The sequence below is a fragment of the Danio rerio genome, chromosome 6 (genome assembly GCF_049306965.1).
Source record: "Danio rerio strain Tuebingen ecotype United States chromosome 6, GRCz12tu, whole genome shotgun sequence".
NCBI lineage: Eukaryota > Metazoa > Chordata > Actinopteri > Cypriniformes > Danionidae > Danio > Danio rerio.
The window spans coordinates 14,913,118-14,928,349 of record NC_133181.1 but is presented as its reverse complement, the minus strand read 5'-3'; the positions used below and the strand labels follow the sequence as shown (position 1 = coordinate 14,928,349).

The 15,232-nt window shown below is 35.6% G+C and overlaps 1 protein-coding gene across 2 annotated transcripts in view; it reads right to left on the bottom strand.

The window, feature by feature from the left end:
• ptprnb (protein tyrosine phosphatase receptor type Nb) overlaps positions 1 to 15,232 on the bottom strand; it is a 67,855-nt gene that overhangs the window by 32,445 nt on the left and 20,178 nt on the right. Inside the window, exons 6-11 of one of the 2 annotated variants that reach the window (XM_005165867.6) lie at positions 14,025 to 14,373; positions 12,303 to 12,446; positions 12,159 to 12,193; positions 8,916 to 9,202; positions 7,390 to 7,476; positions 379 to 458 (exon numbers count right to left, since the gene is read on the bottom strand). In XM_005165867.6, coding sequence (XP_005165924.1) covers positions 379 to 458; positions 7,390 to 7,476; positions 8,916 to 9,202; positions 12,159 to 12,193; positions 12,303 to 12,446; positions 14,025 to 14,373 — 982 coding nt within the window. The remainder of the gene's footprint in view (positions 1 to 378; positions 459 to 7,389; positions 7,477 to 8,915; positions 9,203 to 12,158; positions 12,194 to 12,302; positions 12,447 to 14,024; positions 14,374 to 15,232) is intronic. The other variant, XM_687691.9, reaches the window with a different exon arrangement.

Sequence of the window (15,232 nt, the reverse complement as noted above, 5' to 3'; positions counted from 1 at the left end):
CCTATGCTCTAGTAAAATCTCATGGCAATTTGTAACTTTTTGATTTAGTGGCTAATTCGTATTAATCTGTACATCATCTCTCTCATCTCCATTTAAAACCCATAGATTTCCATACAAATCAAATCGTATGAATTTGAGCAAATTAGCCACTTTTCTGACAATACGTAAAATAGTTACGTTTCCTCATGAGATCAAGCTGAGTAAAGTTAATGTTATTTTATTTTAAAACAAGCACAAGCCCTTGGTCGTAAACATGAGTTCGAATTTTCATTTGTACATTGTTCATATGTTGTATGACTTATATTAAGCGGTTTTGTTTGTCTCAAGGCTTGTGTGACAGATGCTCATTAGCCATCAAACATACTCTATATTACTCACCAGTCTTTTCGGAAATCTCACTTGCTGTTAAATTCTGGCTGTTCGGGAGCACCCGGAAAGTGACAGCTGGACCAACCACACTGTGTAAAGCAGAACTTTTAATGACATGTAAGTTTGCCACATGATGGTGTGCAGGGTTTAAAATTAACTTGTCACTCACCAGCCAATTTTGCATCCACATTTGTAAGTTACGGGCTATTCAGAATCTCTAGCTAAAGTAAAAATATCAAAAATATATTGGTTATCAAAATTAAGGCTTCGATTTTAAATGCATTCCTTATTGTATGACCCTGAACAAAAAATAAGTAAAAAAAAATGTTAGGCCTAAAATCATTAGAATATTAAGTAAGGAAAAGATATCCTCGTGATGATATTTAGCAAATTTTTGTATTATGCATTGCTAAGACGGGAATTTGGACAGCTTTAATGGAGCAGTATGTAAGTTTGACACCCAGTGGTTGAACTAGGTATTGCAATTCTGGTTCAAAACACATGCAAGCGCAGGTTGCCAGATTGACAAGCTCAACAGGAGTGTAGCTGAATATCTTGCCTAGAGGCTGATTTAAGGCTGATTTAGGTTGTGTTCTAAATAAAAGCAATGACAGAACACGATAGAAGAAAAAAAAATTATATTAAAAGGAGTTTTTGTCCTAACCAACACCTGAAATTTCTGTTTTAGAAATGGCTTCTATTTCTTGCAGTAGAACAACAAAAAATTATAACAATCACCTCAGGTACACCTCATGTGCTTTATTCAGTGTTAAATGCTAACAATGGGAGTTCATTTTACATGTCATTTATTGTCATACTACTGAAAGCAGCAGCAGATAGTTTACCTCAGATCTCAAAAATAAAACAAACAGTTTGAAATTAGAACTGTGACAATTTACACTGTAACAAATATCAGTAAGACAGCATGTACATTTAATAATGTTAAAGAGGTTTTATATGTACTAATTAGATTAAAAACCTTACGTTTTGTTTGAGTGCAGTGAGTGCACAATTCTGTGCTTCTGAATAGCTCTATTTAAATTTCTGTCATGCTGTAAAATCTAGTCACTGCAAATCTATTCATGTAGCGTGTTGTTTGGACACATGGTTACAATGTAACCTGTTTATTTAATGTTTTAATTTGTAATATTTATGTTGTTTTCTAATTAATCAGACCCCCTAGTTTTTCAAATTTTCTTTGTGATTTTTTTTTTGCAATCAAAACGACTGCTTTTGTGGCAGTAATTTCCTGAAATTTGCTGACAATTTTGCGATTATTAATTGTAATTAATAATCTTATTTACTATACTTGGTAGCCTACTATGTTAGGTGGCCAATCTGAAACAATGACAATGACACAAATTATAAAAATAAAGCTTCTTTATTTTAGTCTCTTGTCAAAACAAGATATAAAATAGATCTAAAATGTTAGGGATTGAGCCAAAGGAAGTTTGTATAACTTTTACTTTTATCTACAATCTTACTTCTAGATTTCACTCCCCGACTTTTTGTTGATTTTGCATTGGGTTCAGCGATTGCGGAATCATGAAAAAACTAGGGGGTCTGATATATAACTATCTCATGTGGAACTCTGAATCTCCGTCTCATTTCGGAAGCTAGTAATGTCCACCAGAGGTCGCATTTTCGGTCATGGACAAATACGTCTTCCACGACCGAAGCCTTCTTGACTGAATTAATCAAATGTGTGGTTTTCCACCAAGTAATGAAAAAACCTGAAATGTAATTCGCTAAACTGGGCTTGTTAAATGGAACAAAACAAAGAAGTTCCGCTACATAACCCACATTTTCAAAGAAAAATATCTGACTTTAGTATTGCTTTTCAGATAAACAAGAATGTTCACTTTTTAATATCTGCAAACATATTGTCGTAATTCAGCCTGATCTCACGAGAAAACGTATGTATTTTACGTTTTGCCAGTTTAGTGGCTAATTCGTACGTTTTAGTACGAGTTCAGTCGTACGGAAATGTACAATTTTAAAAAGGAGACGTGGCACCCAACCCCACCCCTAAACCCAACCTGGCTGATGAGCAAATCATACTAAATTGTACGAATTAGATTGTACCAATTCATATGAATTAGCCATTAAATCAAAAAGTTACGAATTGCCGTGAGATTGCGTTGGGTATTTTATACTTTAGAAGAGTCAAAACTTACATACAGCACCTTTAAAGATGATTTCTTCAGTATTTAGATATTTTTGAACCCTCAGATTACAGATTTTCAATTAGTTGTAGCTCTGTGATAAAAAAAGAAAAAATATTTTTAAAAAAACATACTTTTTTGGTTTTGTTTGCTAATTTATTCAGCTTACAGATGATGTAAACATCTCTGATGACTGGTTTCATAATTCAAAGTGACAAATAGAACAAAAAGATTCTCTGGGACTTTTCAGAAATTAACATTTTAAATGCTCTGTTCACTGTTTTGCTGATGTTGATTGAATGATTTGAATGTTGGAGGTTCCTCTTATCTGAAGGGCTCTGACAGTGATGGCATTCAAAAAAAAGATAGGACATAATTTACGAATCATAACCTGCCAAATTGGCTAGTGAGTTTATGTGTTACCCACCATGGTTGATTTTTCGCCCACATTTGGCAGTTTGGCAGGTGTTAATTTCAAACCCTGATTATATGTTTGGAAACTGGGATTCAAGAAATAAGAGCAGGACAAGTAGTGGAGAAAATCCACTTTGGAGATCAGTTCATTCCATTCACTTTTCTCTCTCTCATTCCTTCCCTCTTAGCCATCCCCCTCTGTCCTCCAAGGACAATAGATCAAGGTTCCAGCTCACCACAGTTTGATTTACCAAAAGGAGTTAGTGGGATTAGGATTTGCTTCCTAACCACAGCAACAAACACCAATCAAGACTGTTTGGACTGTTTAAATAGAATTGTTAACAGCTAAGTTTGTATTTTTAGTCCAGTTTCTTCAAATGCTGTGTTACTATATCCCTTTGCAAGATTCGTTAGTTAACCCTTTAACACATCATTCATATCATGAAGCCCTTTAGCCCTGATGATTTATGGATATATGTTTTTTTCTTCTTTTTTTTCCATTTTCTACATATATTGACAAACTTCCTAATTATATTGTACAATATATAATATTTCAATTCTCAAATATGCGTAAGCACATGTACTTCGTCATTTAAACAGCTTAATACCAATCATATTATTTGATCTATGATGGGTGCCGCCATGTTAGTGGAGGGATCAGAGCTGCTGGATTTACAACATGTTAATTCATCAACTTCTCCTCAACTACATGAAGGTAAGTGGCTTGTTAACAGGAGAAGAATTGAGTAAATATTCTAATTACCTAAATAGTGTTTGTCTGACGTAAATAAAGCAAATCACAAGACTAGAAAAGTACAGTTCGTAGACAAACTTTATGGTGGATTGAGAAAGCCTCGTCTAAAAGTTTGAAGTAGTTTAAAAGTTTAAATAACTGAAGTAGTTTTTAAGAAGTTTGAAACAGTTATAACTAGGTATGTTATCATACTTTTAGTTTGCAATGGCATGTTTCTTGCTAGGCTGTTGATAGGAGGTTCTGAGTGGTTGCTAAGGTGTTGCTAAGTGGCTGCCAGAGTTTTCTGAATAATTGCTAGGGTGTTCTGAGTGGTTGCGAGCCAGTTGCTAAGGCGTTGCTAGGTGGATGCTAGGTGGTTGCTAAGATATTCTGAGGAGATGCTAGGCAGTTGCTAACATAAATTAGCATGGTTCTAGTTTAAATTAGCATGTTGCTAGCATGTTTCTAGCATAAATTAGCATATTATCAGCATGGTTCTAGTATGAAAGAGCATGTTGCTATCATGTTTCTGGTATAAACTAGCATGTTGTTAGCATGAATTCTGTATAAATTAGCATGTTGCTAGTATGTTTATAGTATGAATTAGCTTGTTGCTAATAAGATTAGAATGTTTCTAGTATGCATTGTCAGTATGAATTGGTATGTTGTTAGTATGTCCAATGTAAAGTCAATTGCAGTTTTTTTTTTATTATGGAAGTCTATGGGACAGTTGCTAGGGTGCTGTAAGTGGTTGCCAGAGTATGACTAGTAAGTTGAAAGGTCATCAGTGATTGGCAGTTTGGTAATCTGAGTTAAATGACCCCAACCGGAAGTCTGTATGAGAGTCTGGAGCAAAGTTATGAGGTCACAAATTTTGGTCTAATGTTAAGTCAGTGGCACTTTTTCGAATTTTCCTGGGTCAGTTTTCGGAAAAGTCGGATCAGTTGGAAAATATATAGCAACTTAATTTTATATAGTTTGGAGGTTTGGAATTAGTTTGGTGGTTGCAGTATGAACGGTCCAGGAGGAGATGTGTTCTTAAAATAGTCTAAAGGCTGATTTATACTTCTGCGTCAAACGCCAGCGTATGCTACGGCGCTGATGCATAGCCCTTCGCCGTGTTCATCGTGGTCACCTCTCAAAAAATGTAACTACACGTCGCAACAACGCGTAGCGCAAGCTCTGTGATTGGTCGGCTTGGTAGCGCTGACGAGTCTGGGCGGGACCAAGAGCCGCGCGAATGGCGCGAGCGATTGTTTACAAGTGTAGAGTCCCTTGAAGGAGCTCCGGATGGAAAGTTTTGTTCTGTGTTTACCTCATGGTTAAAGTTGTTGCACGTCCGCCGGTTCCTGCCTTAAAATGAGCGAGTTTGAGTCACTTGTACATCCAGGAAGTGTTCAGGAAAAGCAAAACAGAAGCGAAGAAACTCGACACAGAGGAACATTTACACCTCACTGCCAACTAGCGTTTCGGAAATGTTAATGCAGACCAACAGAGACAGTGCACAGAAGTATAAATGCACAGCTGCGCACGTTGCCTGCGCCGTGAGTTACGCCGGTCACTTGACGCAGAAGTATAAACCAGGTCTAAGAAGAAGGCGGAAGAATAATAATACAGCTGTGTCTCATTTCAGAGGCTGCATCCCCTGAAGGATGCATTCGAAGTGCGCTGCGTCATCTCGATGCAACGAAGGCTGTCTCATTTAAAAATAAATTTGAATGCTCCTTCAAAAGCAGCTTCAAAATGCGTCCTTCGTTTCCCAGGTGATGAAGGGCACAACCGATGGATCCTTCACAGCCTCAAATATCCCAAGATTCATTGCGCGCTGATAATGGCAGGACGTTTTAAAAAAAAAAAAAACTCTTTTAAATGTATGAATTAAGTTTATTTTACGTGTATATCTAAACACATGTTAATAAAAACAAAAAAAAGAGTATGAAATGTCTTACCAAAGAGTGATTTTATAGACTGTTTACATGTTGATGTGTACATGTATGGACCAAAGCAAATATATTTCCAGCTTCTGTATACCACGTTTTGCCTTCAGATCGCCTAAAATAAGTTTTAAAATCACTAAGGAAAAAAGTAATAACAATCTTTATCAGCACTTATTAACAACAGCTGGTACGGTTGCCATGTGACGAGATCCGTCCGCTCGGTTCAGCCAGTGTGGACTTCAAAGGACTAACCTTTGAAGTGTGCATCCTTCAGAATGCAGCCTCTGAAATGAGACACTGTTTACATTTATGTACTATAAAGCTGCCTTTCTACTGCACACGACATTTGGACACAACTGTTGGTATATGCCCTCTTGTGGCAGTCGCACAAAACTTTCAGTTTTGTTGTGCAGCATTAGAGAGAAGCTGTTCTTGTAGTGTCCAAAATAAAGGAGTACAAAAGCAAGAGCCATTACTCTCCGTGCGTTCATCATGGTTGAATGAATGAATGAATACTAGAAAGTTATAGACCTCTAAATATTTTGGAGGCAATGTAGAGACAACATTAAAAAATATTTTTTTATTACTTATTTATGAATAGAAATGTGTTTTTTAATATAGACCTTTTCTGATTCAAAAAATAACCTACTATTTCTTATCTCGTGCACACGAACCTGCTTGGACAACACTGAATCCGGTCATCCGGTCGCATACAGCCTAGACACAGGACTTCAAATATTTCAACGTATCTGCAGCTCAAATTGGATCAAATTTTACGCATATGGAGATGATTGGTACTCCACGCAGCTCCCGGACTACTGTCATTGGAATGAATAACTGTCATTATTCACTGCATGTGCAGTGAATAAAAGGCTTAACAGTATGTCGGCTTTCTCAAGCCACCATAATTCTGTGAAAATGATTATAGCCGTTTCCATAGACAACAGTGTGTATTGTTACAAACTGTTATGATTTGCTAGTGTGGAGGGCAACAAGATATCGGAAAAATCGAAAATTGCGATATTTTTTGTTATTCTGCCATATATATTGCAATATGAATACACTTTTACCAGATGACTTGAACATCTCTATTTTGAAAGAAATAATACATTTAGACTCATTAAGATGATTCTGTAGAAAAGTGCTTCTGCAAGCATATAAATATAATAAAAATATACAATTGAAATAAACAATAAATAATAAAGTTTTATCGTTTTCCGAGTCTAACATTACTCTGGTACAGCAATTTCATTAATAAAAATAAAAATAATTCAATAAAATTAATCGTTATTAAAGTTACAAATGGTACAATTTCTTATGTCTGAAAGCTTTAAAATTATTATACAGTCACAGGCCTCAAAAACACGAATAAAAAAGAAAAGAAAACACATTGAAAAAAGTTTAATAAAGACTCAATATTTCTTATCCTGGGACATGACTATTGCGAATGATAACATTGTGATATCGATGATGAAACTATATATTGTGCCGCCCTACTAATGTAATTTAAATATCTGAAACCTAAATCATAATTTGTTTGAAAACACCAAGAATTTGTGATTTATGATCAATGTGAGAAGTCAATTTGAATTTAGCAGCTGATGATGTGTCACACTCAACATTTGATCACTCTTCAGGGGCCAGCCAAGACTGATCACACCGATGTGATTGTATGCCTCAAAGGGTTAAATAGGTTCTTTTGAGATCACAAAAACTAATTCTGTAAACCTCATCAGCTGTTGCCGCCTCTCTGTGCTAAACCTAAGCCTACCTGATATTGATGAAAGAGTCAGTAGTGAGATGGATCCTCTCAGCAAGGGTCTTGAGGAGATGAACCCCATCAGACAGATTGAGAGGGCTGTAGAGAGACATACACATTCATACGCCCACATACACAACTTCACAAGCACAAACTAACACAGACAGCACAGAAACAACACACAAACAGACTCCCCACTGAATAGCCGGTGTGATGTGTACCCCCAGGTCCTTCGTTAGTGTAGTGTTTTGAAAGCAAGTACCACATGACTACCATACTTTCAGACAAAAGAAACGCTCAAGTAGATTTAAGGCCTGTTCACACCAAGAAAAATAACTATGAAGATAACGATAAAAATGTTGTTCTAAAAAACGATCTAAATGTAACAGCAGCAGATTTCTGACCACAGCAATAATCTTAAATATGTAGAGAAACGATACTGTCGGGATCACTTTCCGAATACATTTTTACAGCTAATAAATGATAAAACAAAACCAATTTAAATACATAAGACTTTATTGTAATTTAAAGTTATAGGTGACATTGTGGAGAAACTCACTGCTTGATGTTCAGCCCTTTTTTCAAAGATTATTTAAAGATAATGACTACATTGAAAACAATTGGTTACACCATAGAAACGACAAATAAAATTGACAAGGAAACTAAGCAAGCCAGGCTCCTTTGAAAATACTGAGGAAAAATTATTTGTGACGTTTTTATTTATATACACTGGCTGCGATTGCTCAATTCCTTGTTTTATTAGATTGGTTTCACAAGCTGGACTCACTGGTCAAATATAAACATAACAACATATCTCAGAGGGGTAATGAAAAAATAAAAATTGCATAAACTCAAAATAAACAGATTATTTAAAGATAATTACTATATTAAAACAATTGGTTATGCCATGAAAAAGAGTGCTAACATTTACAAGGGAACTATGCAAGTCAGGCTAGCTCCTTTGAAAATGCTGGGGAAAAATTATTTGTGTTGTTTTTAATTAACTACACTGGCTCCGATTGCTAAATTCCTTATTTCATTACATGTTACACGAGCTGGATTCACTGGTCAGATAGAAACATAACAACATATCTGCTGGTAACAAAGTGGTAATTAAAAATAAAAATGCATAAACTCAAAATAAACAGAATATTTAAAGATAATGACTATATTAAAAATTATTGGTTATACCAAAAACGACTAATAAAATTGACAAGGAAACTATGCAAGCCAGGCTATATTCTTTGAAAATGCTGAGGAAAAATTATTTGTGTTTTTATTTATTTACAATGGCTGCGATTGCTAAATTCCTTGTTTTATTACATTGGTTACATGAGCTGGATTCACTGGTTAGATAGAAACATAACAACATATCTGCTGGTTACAAAGGGGTAATGTGAAAAAATAATAATCTCAATCTCAAAATAAAAAGATCACCATCGCTATCATGTGGAAACAAATACAGTTCTCTAAAGTTATCATGCTTGGTGTGAATAGCCCTTTATACTCGGCCCAACAGACAAAACCATTAGTTGTACCTCTGATTGGTGACAATGTATCCAAACTCCTCCTTTATCTTAGTTTTATTCTTTCCTGGTTGCACACTCAGGGCTCCCTTTCCAAGCGGCCCTTCCTCTTGCTTGAGAGTTAAAGGCCCTAGTACACTTGCGCCCGTTGGGATGGAGTTATCCTTTGAGGCCCCTGGGGAGCCGGGGCTCTTGGGGGAGGTTTGAGGTCCAGGTTTGAGCGGAGGAGAGGAGGAATTTGAAGCGGGTGAAGAAGCCTTCTCCACCACATGGGTCATCTCTCCTTCGGTAATCTTCATCTGATATAGCACACAAGACATACTATCTCAGGTAAAGTCCAGAATTTTACTTGGCTTTTCAAATGTGAACAGATTTTAAAACACTGACATTAACACTAAACAACTGAAGAAAAAACAATAACCAGTGTGTTTGGTTGGGTTAGCAATAAACAAAAATGCTTTATAACATGCATCAATATGATTTAATATGTATGATGCATAATAACTAGACACCAGAGCTGTATATGCTGTGCTAACTTTATATTCAGGGTTGTTGGCAGTAATACTGCAAATAGCACTATTGAACTATCCAGATATACCGGAGAGGAGAAATTTCCTCACCGTGGCAGCCCTACCAATCCATTTATCTGACATAATCAGAGCAAAAGCAGATGATTAGATTTTGATTAATTACTAACACAAACATTTTTTTTGTATTAAAGTATTATATTAAAGTATTAGTATCATAGCAAAAAAGTATAGTATCGGTATCGGTAAGTATCATTTGCTACCAATATCAAAGTATCTATATCATAGCAAAAAAGTATCATTCCTGTAACGATAAGTATCGTTTGCTACCGTTATCAAACTATCTGTACAATAGCAAAAAGAGTATTGTTCTGGTATCGGTAAGTATCATTTGCTAACGATATCAAAGTATCTGTATCATAGCAAAAAAGTATAGTTTCGGTATCGGTAAGTATCATTTGCTAGCAATATCAAAGTATCTGTATCATAGCAAAAAAAGTATTGTTCTGGTATTGGTAAGTATTGTTTCCAACTGATATCAGAGTATCTGTATCATAGCAAAAAAAGTATTGTTCCGGTATTGGTAAGTATTGTTTGCTACCAATCTTAAAGTATCTGTATCATAGCAAAAAAGTATTGTTCTGGTATCGGTAAGTATCGTTTGCTACCGATATCAAAGTATAGGTATCATAGCAAAAAAGCATGATTCCGGTATCGGTGAGTATCGTTTGCTACCGATATCAAAGTATCAGTATCAGAGCTAAAAAGTTGTTTTCCAGTATTGGTAAGTATCATTTGCTGCGGTATCAAAGGATCAGTATTCATTCATTCATTCGGCTTAGTCCCTTTATTAATCCATGGTCGCCACAGCGGAATGAAACGCCAACTTATCTAGTTCGTTTTTTACGCAGCGGATGCCCTTCCAGCCGCAACCCATCTCTGGGAAACATCCACACACACTCATTCAGACACACAATCATACACTATGGACAATTTAGTCTACCCAATTCACCTGAACCACATGTCTTTAGACTTTGGAAGAAACCGGACCACTCGGAGGAAACCCACGTGAATGCAAGGAGGACAAGCAAACTCCACACAGAAACCCCAATTGAGCCGAGGCTCAAATCAGTGACCCAGCAACCTTCTTGCTGTGAGGCAACAGCACAACCTACTGCGCCACTGCATCGCCAAAGAATCAGCATCATAGCAAAAAAGTATAGTTTGGATATCGATAAGTATCGATTGCTACTGATATCAAAGTACCTGTATTATAGCAAAAAAGTAGCATTCCGGTATTTGTATCAAATATTAATGAGAGTTTGACTGTTTAAAAAACTCATATTGAAAAAAAAAATTGTATAATGTAATTTTGTTTACTTGTTTTCTGAAGTTGCTATAAAAAGTATCATTCTAGTGACACTATTGTATAAGTTAAAGTATCAGTATTGAAATTTGATAAAAGTTTGATTTTCAAGCAACAACTCGCAATGAAAAAGAGATACATTATAAAATTGACAATGTTATATAACCTGTATAAAAAGTTTAGTTTAGCTGCTTATATCAAAGCATCATATAATCTCACACTAAAAAAAAGAAACGTGTAATGTAGGTTTCTTAACTTATTTATTAAGTCACATCACATCAGTATTGAAATCAATGTATTGCTATTCAATTCAATTCATGTTTATTTCTATAGCACTTTTACAATGTAGATTGTTTCAAAGCATGTTGTAACATAGAGGTTCTTGTAAATTAAAGTGTCAGTCCAGTTTTCAGAGTTGAAGTTTAGTTCAGTTCAGTGGGGTTTAAATTTCACTGCTGAAAGTGCAAACACTGAAGAGCAAATCCAACAATGCGCAGCTCCACAAGTTTCAAACCAAGCAACTTTAAATTAAGGTGAACATTGCTCATTTTTATATGTTTGTTTAATTCCGCCCATATAAACTGTTTGCAACAATTTTGCATAAATCATTGTTTTCAGTGTATGTAGTACACTAAAGTATGTGACTCATGTCTGCAGATTATCTCTGACTTCTGGCAACTGCGACTCTCCCAGAATGTTTATCCTACTATTTTTTTCTTCGCTCGTATTCTCTTTAAAATGCTGTCAGATGGGCCATCAAGAAAAGTCTGTTAATTTTATAACCAGCCGTGGTTATTTATGCAAAGGGGACTAAAGAAGGAGGTAAGAATCATGTTGCTGAAGTGCTAAAGAACCTAAAATATTGTGCACAGACAAACATCAACGTTGGATTAAATAGAAATTACCTACATGACAAATCACACATGGTCATGGCTCACAGTTCCCCCACTTGTTTTCATAGAATTATAGATCAAAGGGATTGTTCACTCAAAAATGTAATTTACTCACTATATTTTTACTCACCATGAGTTTCTGATGTTGAACAAAAAAGAAGATAATTTGAATAATGTTACAAAACGGTTATCACTGACACCCATAGCAGAAAAAAAAACTACTATGGAAGTCAATGGTTACATGATTTGTCAACATGAATTCGTTTGTGTTCAACAGAAGAAAGAAACTCAAGTTTGAGTTTCAAGAGAAGGTTGTGTTAAAGACAGAGTTTTCCGTTTTGGTGAACGATCTCTTTAATACTTGCTGCCCCCTGCTGTTAATAAAAAGTACTACTACTGAGCTCAACCCAACCTTGAAACATAACTGAAATACTAAACGACAGCAGTTCTACATTTTCTTTCTGCTTACCACTTTTGGAGGCGCAGAGGAATCCTTGGCTTCAGCTGAATGAAGAAAAACAAGCAATTCCAAATTAGCATATTTTCAGAGCGCCAACAATAACAATTTATATCTAAATAATAATAAATGTTATGGAAATGTCAGAGTGCTCACATTTTCTCTGATTATTTGGTGGCTCATTTTGCAGGAACTGAAGGACAGAGAAGAGACGCTCCATCTCCTCAGGGTTCAGGTGATTTAGATCAAACCCATGTTGCAGAAGCAGCTCATTTAGGCCTTGTTGAGATGTTCCTGCAGCTGGTTAGAGTTGAAAGGTCATTTATTTTATTTATTGAACAGTGCTCATCAATCAACAATAAGAACTACAGAAAAATTAAAACTAGTCTTTGGGGTAATAGGGTATATGCCGAAGCATGCTAACAGGACATTTAATTTGCCAGTCACCTGGGTTAATAATTTCCGGTGAGTTGTATGCTAATGCAAAACCTGCGCGTTTAAGGTCTGTTTTCTTTAAAAATCAGCCATCTCCACTGGCTGAGTGATATCTGTTATAAATTGATTGTACAAGAAGCACCGCATTAGATTACATTTTCCCCGCCATGTCTTTATAATATGAGCATTTTATTTTCCCCAGTATATTCAATGGAGCTTCTGCGCTAGCCTGCCGATTTCGACGGGCATGTGCGAGTAAGCGGCTTTTTGTCTCATTTTGAGCAACTAAATGAATGCCAAAGTCTGTTTAACTGATTGAATTTGAATTACATTACAACATCAATGCTGTAAAATGAACCGTATAAAATGAAAAAAAAAAAAACCTCACAATAACAGGTCACCGGAAGTTTATCAGTATGGGAAACACACTAGCTCGGCATATACCCCATTTGGGTACTTTTACGTTCTTTGAGAAGGTTGATTAATGTACACTGTCCCATGTTCTGAAAAATAAATAAACTTACCACCTGGCAGAAGCACACATGCTTTGGGTGTTGGCAGCTTAATTAGCAAAAATGCAGTTTGTTGCTTTGCTCAGTGAGCAGTAACTGTCCTAAAATGAGTTCTGAGATCAGTCTCAACCAACTGTATATGCAACTCATGAAATAAGCTTTAAAATAGCTCTTTAGTTTACTTAGGATAACTTCAAATAAAACTAAAAAACTTCAAAATGTACGACACATGATAGACGTACAGCGCATGATATTATCAGACCTTTGAGTTTAAGTTGAACAAAAATACAAATGTATTTAAACTTGTATTTAATAAAATCAACTCAATTCCATTTAATTGTTTAAAAAAAAATTTTTTAGTTTGTGCTTAACAAATTTATTGGAAATCCTGCCCTCAATTAAATTGAGTTCATTCAATGAGTTTTTTTTTTTTTGAGTGCACATTATTCAGCTGTCTTGATAAATATTCTTCTTTATGCATAAAAATGCAGTATTTAAAGCAATAAGTACAACCACTCAAAAAAATGACATTTGTTGCTCATATGAAACCTACATGCAGTATATATGCACATATATGATAATATATTAGCTGCATATATGCGTATATATGCCACATACTGTATGGGCAAAATTGAGGTGCATTAATAGTTTAAATCAGAATTATTAATATTGGTTCTAATCCATTTTAATTTGTAACAGTTAACTTAATAAATCTGTGTTAGGACAACATAAAGGGATTCAGCACTTTTACAGTGTATAACTGTAATTAAATTAACAAAACACTAATTAAAGGCAATCTCTTTACTTATTTCAGTTGAAAAGTAATAAAAAAATACAGTAACTAGTGATTTGCCAACTATTGCCAATGTAATTTTTTGCTGTGCAAATACTGTACATTTAAGCTACAATAAACATCAACAAACTATCTCACCGCTGTGCGCAGAAAAGCTTCCATACTTCTGGGGACCTTTCTTTGGCTCTCGCTGGCTGCTGATCCTTTCATCCTGGGAAAAAGTGTCCTTGTTATAATCCTTGTATTCAAGCGGGAAGTCCAGATCCTGGAAAAAAGATGAGGTGGAGTGTGGTGCTGCCACACGATGGCGTGAGCTGGGCTGTGCAGGAGAGGAAAGGAGGAGAGTCATCAGATCCTGCAGAAGCTGATCATCCTTATCCAGAGATGGAGGAACTGGAGGATTTCCCCTGACACGAGAGGAGGATGCGGGATATCTGCCCTTCTCCACCAGGTTTAAAGAGCGCTCCTCTTCATCTTGATAACCATACTGTTAGACAAAAAAAACACACATGCACACACATGATGTTGAAATTAAAGAAAAGTAGTTGTAATATATATATAAAACCAGGTCACAAATGTAGTCAGGTGCTAGCCCATGCACTGCTTTGTATGACAAAATCAGAACTCAGAAAATCGGTTCAGTTCGTTATGCTTTTATATCCGTTTCCTATGTCAAAAAGTACCTAAAAGTGAACTGTACCACTTTTTGGGTACCCTTTGCAAAGGGTACCTTATAACAAAAAAAGGGTACCAAAAGGCAGAACCAGACACGCAGCTGAACACTATTGATATACAGAAATACCTCACTCGCTCCTGCAACAAGACAGGAGTATGAAAACAAAGAAAGCTGATGTTTTTGTAAGTTAATCTGCTATTACATTATTTTATTTTGTTTATTCTCTATTGATTTGTTCTTTTGATGTAAAAATAATTGTGAGCATTGTATTCCTAATTTTTTGTATGCTATTGTTCTTGTGATACATTATTTTTTTTTACATTAAAAAAAAGAATAAAAACAAAGAAACCGCCATTTTTAAAAACACAGACAAACAGACAAACGTGAGACTGATGCACAAAAAAACAAAGGAGAAGCTGGAAAAATGGAGCAAATGATTCTTTCAGCAACCTAAACCATGAACAAACTGCCATATTTAACTATTATCATCAGCTTTTGGATTCAGAATGAACTCAGAATGATTAAATTACTTTCTAACAGAGTGCTACATGTGCTGATGGAGACACAGATGAGAGGTTTGCACTGACTGTGAGCTATATGTTGAGTGTTGTTTTTGAAGCCAAATAAGGACTAGATGTCTGCTGTGTGTAGTTTTTCTGTAATTGGTAAC